Below are 7814 nucleotides of genomic sequence, written 5' to 3'. Positions count from 1 at the left end.
AATAATGCCCCATCGTTGGTGTCAGTGGGAAGAATAATGCCCCATCGTTGGTGTCAGTGGGAAGAATAATGCCCCATCATTGGTGTCAGTGGCAGGAATAATGCCCCATCATTGGTGTCAGTGGCAGGAATAATGCCTTGTGTCAGGAATAGTTCCCCAAATACTGGTTAAAGGCAGGCAAGGGTTACAATTTGGAAACCGTCGCCCTATTCTTCTAGGCAAAATAGTGCCTTTTGGGATTTCCTTCACTTCTATCTGCTATCTTTTATCACCAGGATGGGGAGGAAAAACCTCTAATGAAGCCCCAAGGAGCAGCAAAAACCAGACGAGAGTCTCCTTCTCTGCTCCATCCACTTCTGGTTGAACACACGCCTTTAGTAATTGATATGTTGGGGAGGAACCAGACTTGTCAGGTATCCAATGGGGTCAGATATAATGCGCCCCCCCCCCCCCCCCCAAAAAAAAAAGCATTCACTCGAATCCTCCTCTGCCTCCCATCGAAGACAAAGGTTTCACTTGCTGCATAGTATTTGTTTCTCCCGAGTCCTCGGTCTGTCTGCCTTCCTGATCTGTCAATGGGTCCATTCCGAGTCTGCGATGATCGGCTCTGCCCACCACGTCCAGCAGGAGCTGACACCAGGTCCACCTTTTGTATGCAGACATCTGGGCGGAGCTCTCGGGGTTCGCCGCTTGCTGGTTAGGAAAGGATTTGTGACCCTTTTTCTGATTTTTGCGTTTTTATATATAAAGTCATAGATTAGTTGATTTTTACAAATGTCTTGTTAATGCTTTCTTTTTTTTTTTTACGAATGTCACGTTTCCCTCAGCAGGCCAAGGTAGAGAAAAAACCTGTGCCAGCCAGCACAGCCCGAAAAGCAGTGCCCCCCGCTGCCCCTAAACCAGCCGCCAGTAAACCCGCAGACACTAAAGAGACCGCACAAAAGCAAAGCAATGGGAAAGTGAGTGTAATGCTGAGCCTGTGGTTGGCTCCCTCCCTCGTCACTGTCCCTAACCTGACAATGTGCCGCTGTCTACCTTCCTCACTCCTCTCTCTTCCTCACTTCCCTTTATTACTGCACATAACACAACCCCTTCCTGGTGCCGTGTGCTGGGAGTACGCAGGTGAGTATCGGGTGTTGGACGCCACGGACTGGCTCCAGATTTGGAGCATTTGATTGGATATTCCCATTATTTATAATATTTCTGGTACTTGTATAGCGCCGTCAATGTACGTAGAGCCTTACTTATATATTGTACATTCACATCAGTCCCTGACCCTCAAGGGGCGTACAATCTAAGGCCCCTAACTTGCATCCATACATACTAGGGCCAATTTAGACAGGAGCCAGTTCACCTACCAGCATGTCTTTTTGGCACACTGACTTATGAAGGTCGGTGCTCCCTGTGACTGCGCAGGCAGCCTTGAGCTCAGGGGCGGACTGACGACTCATGGGGCCCCCGGGCAATAGGGGATCATGGGGTCCCTGTGTCCTTGCCCAAACTCAAAAAAGCCTATGAAAAAGGTATCAGGGGCATCTCATGGGGCCCCCTACTGACCCCGGGCCCTTGGGCAGTGCCTGAGTTTCCAAATGGTCAGTCCGCCCCTGCTTGTGCTGCCATCTGTTGGCTTGTTACAAAACTAGTCTCGAAACTTTTTTGATACCACCTTGTACATTAGGGCCAATTTAACCATTGAACCTACCAGCGTGTCTTTGGAGTTTGGGAGGAAACCCAAGCAGGCACAGGGAGAACATGCAAACTCCTGGCAGGTGGTGCCATGGTTTGGATTCAAACCAACGACCCGAGTACTGCCAGTCGGAAGTGCTAACCATACATACTAGGGCCAATTTAGACTGGAGCCGATTCGCCTCCCAGCATGTCTTTGGAGTGTGGGAGGAAACCGGAGTACCTAGAGGAAACCCACGCAGGCACATGGAGAACATGCAAACCCCAGGCAGGTGGTGCCATGGTTGGGATTCGAACCAATGACCCGAGTACTGCCAGGCAGAAGTGCTAACCGTACATACACATACTAGGGCCAATTTAGACAGGAGCCAATTCACCTCCCGGCATGTCTTTGGAGTGTGGGAGGAAACCCGCACAGGGAGAACATGCAAACTCCAGGCAGGTGGTGCTGTGGTTGGGATCGAACCAGCGACCCCTAGTACTGCCAGTCGGAAGTGCTAATCATACATACTAGGGCCAATTTTTAGACAGGAGTCATTTCACCTCCCAGCATGTCTTTGGAGTGTGGGAGGAAACCCATGCAGGCACAGGGAGAACATGCAAACTCCTGCCAGGTGGGGCCCTGGTTGGGATTCAAACCAACAACCTTAGTACTGCCAGGCAGAAGTGCTAACCATACATACACATACTAGGACCAAATTTTGACAGGAGCCAATTCACCTCCCAGCATGTCTTTGGAGTGTGGGAGGAAGCCCACACAGGCACAGGGAGAACATGCAAACTCCAGGCAGGTGGAGCCCTGGTTGGGATTCAAACCAACAACCTTAGTACTGCCAGGCGGAAGTGCTAACCATTTAGCCGCTGTGCTGCCCATTACATAGTGTTGTTACAAAAGTCATTTGCACCGAATGTACAGCAGAGCGATGGAATTTTTCTGCATCTTCCTGAAATGATACAACTCAGTTTAGATTTACATAAGCGGTATTCTCCCAGACGACGTATGTTTTGGGCATCGTATGGAAGATGGCGAGCGGCGGTCAGGACTTGCTATTTCGAAGATGACGGCTTGTCACAATCTGACCTTTTACTTGGGAAGAAGACGCATCTGGGGAGGCTGCGGCCGATCGGGAAAACTGTCTGTTACCGTTTACATTAGACGTCGCAAACAAACGAAAGAATTCCCAGCGCACATACCAGCCAGCCTGCAAAACAACCAAATTTGTACCTGACCAACAAAAAAAAAAAAAGAGTTTTGTTTGCACACATTTGCAAATCTTTGCATGAGCAGCAATGCCCACGTCAAGGCTCCTCCGTGTACCGCAGTCCTACCTTTACAAATGTCAGAGTCTCCCTGGTACGGGTGCAAAGAACAATGGATAGATGAAGGGCAGGTATGCCTGGAGGGAGCCCACCCTACAAATGGGATCATGAACGTTTAGGATCCTCGCTTTCTATGAAGCTAGTATATCCCACAGCATGTAATGGTCAGACACCCCCCCCCAGTATAGTGTCCTGTTTGTACACCTGGGCAGAAGTATCAACTTTGTGTATCGCCCAATCCTGTGAGTGACTACACTTCATACGAAGAGCCCATTTTCTTCACTGTGGTGCGTTATGACCGTTCATTAAAAATGGGCCCTTCAAGTGATACTAACACACTGTTTAATTTACATTCTTTCTGTATGGGGATGACGGCACTGTAAATATTTTATTTAAAAAAAAAAAAAAATCATCAATCTGCAGCTGTCACATGACCCAGCTCTTTCCCAGCCTGTCTCTAGGGAAACAGTGGCAGGCGGGGCTTTTGATCCACTTCTGCTGGTCACGTGCTAACTAAAAAATGCTTTTGGAATAGTCAAAATAAATAATATTGATAAACGTTTTGGTATGGGTGGATTTCTGCCAGTCGCCCCCAACCCCCCCCCCGAATCTGTGTCTTAGAATAACAGAGAGGTGAAGCCTCCATCAATCAAGGTGTAATATCCCCCTGCCATTGTGTATAGCTAATTAGCGTGCACAGAAATGCACATGGGCCGTTCAAGTGGTACTAACACACTGTTCAATTTACATTCTTCCTTCTTTCTCTATGAGGGCGATGGCACTGTAAACATTTTAATTAAAAAAAAAAAAAAAATTAATCCTGCAGCTGTCACATGACCCAGCTCTTTCCCAGCCTGTCTCTAGGGAAACAGTGGCAGGAGGGGCTTTTGGTCCACTTCTGCTGGTCACATGCTAACAAAAAGAAAAAATGCTTTTGGAATACGGAGTCAAAATAAATAATATTGATAAACGTTTTAAATTGTTATTATTATACAGGATTTATACAGCGCCAACAGTTTGCTCAGCGCTGTACAACATAAATGTTATACAAATATATATTTGAAATCAAATCTTTTTTGGCAATAACATGGTATGGGTGGATTTCTGCCAGTCACCCCCCAACCCCCCCAATCTGTGTCTTAGAATAACAGAGAGGTGAAGCCTCCATCAATCAAGGTGTAATATCCCCCTGCCATTGTGTATAGCTGGTTAGTGCGCACAGAAATGTACATGGGCCCTTTAATTTACGTTCTTCCTTCTTTTTGTATGAGGATGATGGCACTCTAATGATTTTTTTTTTCTTTAAATTAAAATATCGATCTGCAGCTGTCACATGACCCAGCTCTTTCCCAGCCTGTCTCTAGGGAAACAGTGGCAGGAGAAGCTTTTAGTCTACTTCTGCGGTCACATGCTTGCAAAAAGAGGGAAAAAAATGCTCAAAATAAATAATATTGATAAACCGTTTAAATTGTTATACAAATTATATATTTGAAATCAAATGTTTATTTTTTGGCAATAACATGGTATGGGTGGGTTTCTGCCAGACCCCCCCCCCCCCCCCCCCCAATCTGTGTCTTAGAATAACAGAGAAGTGAAGCCTCCATCAATCAAGATGTTATATTCCCCTCCCGTTGTGTATAGCTGATTAGTGCGCATGGAGGAAGGAGGGGGGGGGGGGGGGAGGGAGTGGGCTGCCATTTGCCACTGTGTAGGCCCACATGTGTGACTCTCTAGTCACATGGGCTGCTCAGATGTGATGGGAAGGAAATGCTCAGCATAGAGACTGACGGAAAACTGAGCATGTGCAGAGCTGCCAACACTGCTCTGCATAATCCCCAACTGCAAGTGGGGTCATGGACAGGAGGGGGAGATGGAGAACAGCAGGATCAACCAGGTTTTTTTTTTTTTGTTTTTTTGCAGAATACAGAACATTAATCCCATAGTGACTGAGTGTAGGAACTGTATGTAATGCAGCATTTATTGATGGGTGTTTTTTTGCTTTTTGTTTTCTTTTTGTTTTGGCTTTTTTATATTTTGGCTTTTTTGGTTGTTGTTTTTTTTTTTTGTTTTGTTTTGGGGTTTTTTGTTTTGGGGTTTTTTGTGTTGGGTTTTTTTTTTGTGTTGGGTTTTTTTTTGTGTTTTTTGGGGGTTTTTTTGTGTTGGGTTGTTTTTTTTTTTTTGTGTTGGGGTTTTTTTTTTTGGGGGGGGGGGGGGGGTTGTGTTGGGGTTTTTTTTGTGTTTTGGGTTTTTTTTTTTGTTTTTTTTTTTAATGATTTGGGCTTAATGACACTCTAATATTTAACATATTCTCCAATGTGCAGAATAGAATTGTAAAGGAATAGGGCCGTCCTATATCCATACTACACAGTACTTGGCACAGCTCATTAGACAGTCCTGCCAAACCAGTTCTAACGCTTGAAGTTAAAGCGGAGCTCCACCCAAAAGGGGAAGTTCCGCTTTAAGTCTTTTATCCCCCGCTCCCCATTAAGGATTGGCACCTTTGGGGAGCGGGTACCCAAATTTGACAGGTACCCACTTCCGCTGCGATCGCCTAAGGATGCTGTTTTGGGTTGAGATCTGGAGAAATCGGAGGCCAAGTCAACACCTCCGTTACATGTTGGAAAGATAGAAATTTGGTGACTGGACCATCTAGTAATGAATGCAGAAAGGCTGCTTTGAACAAAAACCGTGAAGAACGGTGCTTGGTGATTAAAGCTGAAGTCCGGACACGAAATCTTCGATCTAAATGCGTTCCTCAGCCTCAAAGGGTGCACTGAATGCCTTTTGCAAACCCTGATTTTATTTTGTAGCAGTGACATCATCACTGTTCTGTTTATAGCCTGAGCGGAGCTGTAGGAGGGGCTCAACAGGCCCCACCCTACAAGGCTACCTGCAGAAAACTACAGTAGGGGGCGGAGTCGAGACCGGTCCCCGTGCACAAGGATAGAGAGAGCAGCAAGCGGTCTTTATTTCAGGAGGTCTCATGCTGGGTTACGGCACAGATCTGGAAGAAATACACAAAGCTCACCCAAGATTCAAACAACAAAAAAAAATCTCAAGCTTTAACTTTTGAATGTTTCCAGTATTTTCAAATCTGCAGCATTCATTAAAATACAGGAATACCTGGTGATCATGTACAGTGGATATAAAAAGTCTTCACACCCCTGTTAAAATGTCAGGTTTCTGTGATGTAAAAAAATGAGACAAAGATAAATTATTTCAGAAACTTTTCCACCTTTTAATGTGACCGATAAACTGTACAACTCAGATGAACAACAAAGTGAAATCTTTTAGGTGGAGGGAAGTAAAAGTAAAAAAACTAAAATGATCTGGTTGCATAAGTGTGCACACCCTTACACTAATCCTTGGGCTCCTTTTGATGTGATTCCGGCACTCAGTCTTTTTGGGGAGGAGTCTATCAGCATGGCACATCCAGGGGCGGACTGACCATTTGGGAACTCGGGCACTGCCCGAGGGCCCGGGGTCCGTAGGGGGCCCCATGAGATGCCCCTTGGTATCTTTTCATAGGCTTTTTTGGGTGTGGTTTGAGTGTGGGCGAGGACACGGGCCCCATGATCCCCTATTGCCCGGGGGCCCCATGAGTTGTCAGTCCGCCCTGGGCACATCTTGACTCGGCAATATTTGCCCGCTCTTCCTTGCAAAAACACCCCAAATCTGTCAGATTGCATGTCAGCTCCTGTGCACAGCCCTCTTCAGATCACCCCACAGATATTCCATCGGATTCAGGTCTGGGCTCTGGCTGGGCCATTCCAAACTTCCATCTTCTTCTGGTGAAGCCATTCCTTTGTGGATTTGGATGGATGCTTTGGGTCGTTGTCATGCTGGAAGATGAAGTTCCTCTTCATGTTCATCTTTCTAGCAGAAGCCGGAAGGTTTTGTGCCGATATTGACTGGTATTTGGAACTGTTCATAATTCCCTCTACCTTGACTAAGGCCCCAGTTCCAGCTGAAGAGAAACTGCCCCAAAACATGATGCTGCCACCACCATGCTTCACAGTAGGTATGGTGTTCTTTTGGTGATGTGCAGTGTTGCTTTTGCGCCAAACATATCTTTTGGAATTATGGCCAAAAAGTTCACCCTTGGTTTCATCAGACCAGAACACATTTTCCCCACATGCTTTTGGGAGACTTCAGATGTGTTTTTGCAAAATTTAGCCGGGCTTGGATGTTTTTGTTTTTTTTTGTTTTTTTTTTATAAGAAAAGTCTTCCGTCTTGCCACTCTACCCCATATCCCAGACATATGAAGAATCCAGGAGATTGTTGTCACATGGACCACACAGCCAGGACTTGCTAGATATTCCTGCAGCTCCTTTAATGTTGCTGTTGGCCTCTTGGCCGCCTCCCAGACCAGTTTTCTTCTCGTCTTTTCCTCCATTTTGGAGAGACGTCCAGTTCTTGGTGACGTCACTGTTGCACCATATTTTCTCCACTTGATGACTGTCTTCACTGTGTTCCATGGTATATCTAATGCCTTGGAAATTCTTTTGTCCCCTTCTCCTGACTGATACCTTTTAACAGTGAGATCCCTCCGATGCTTTGGAAGCTCTCTGAGGACCATGGCTTTTGCTGTAGGATGTGACTAAGAAAATGTCAGGAAAGACCAACTGTATTTGGGGTTTATCAGAGGCACTTTAAATGATGGCGGGTGTGTACTGACTCCTATTTAACAGAATTTTGAATGTGATTGCTTAATTCTGAACACAGCTACATCCCCAGTTATAAGAGGGTGTGCACACTTATGCAACTTTTTATATCCACTGTAAGGCAACGCAGAGTTTGTAACTCT

The 7814-nt window shown here is 45.9% G+C and overlaps 1 protein-coding gene across 1 annotated transcript in view; it reads left to right on the top strand.

The window, feature by feature from the left end:
* LOC149429423 (microtubule-associated protein 4-like) overlaps window positions 1-7814 on the top strand; it is a gene marked incomplete at its 5' end in the record, with an annotated part of 48444 nt that overhangs the window by 15431 nt on the left and 25199 nt on the right. The window contains one exon of the mRNA XM_089666429.1: window positions 831-959. Coding sequence (XP_089522555.1) covers window positions 831-959 — 129 coding nt within the window. The remainder of the gene's footprint in view (window positions 1-830; window positions 960-7814) is intronic.

The sequence above is a fragment of the Staurois parvus genome, unplaced genomic scaffold (genome assembly GCF_062004578.1).
Source record: "Staurois parvus isolate SC_StPar_1 unplaced genomic scaffold, SC_StPar_1.0 ptg002702l, whole genome shotgun sequence".
NCBI classification, from domain to species: Eukaryota; Metazoa; Chordata; class Amphibia; order Anura; family Ranidae; genus Staurois; species Staurois parvus.
Note: the sequence above shows the minus strand (reverse complement) of the source record. Positions and strands in the feature narration are given on the sequence as shown.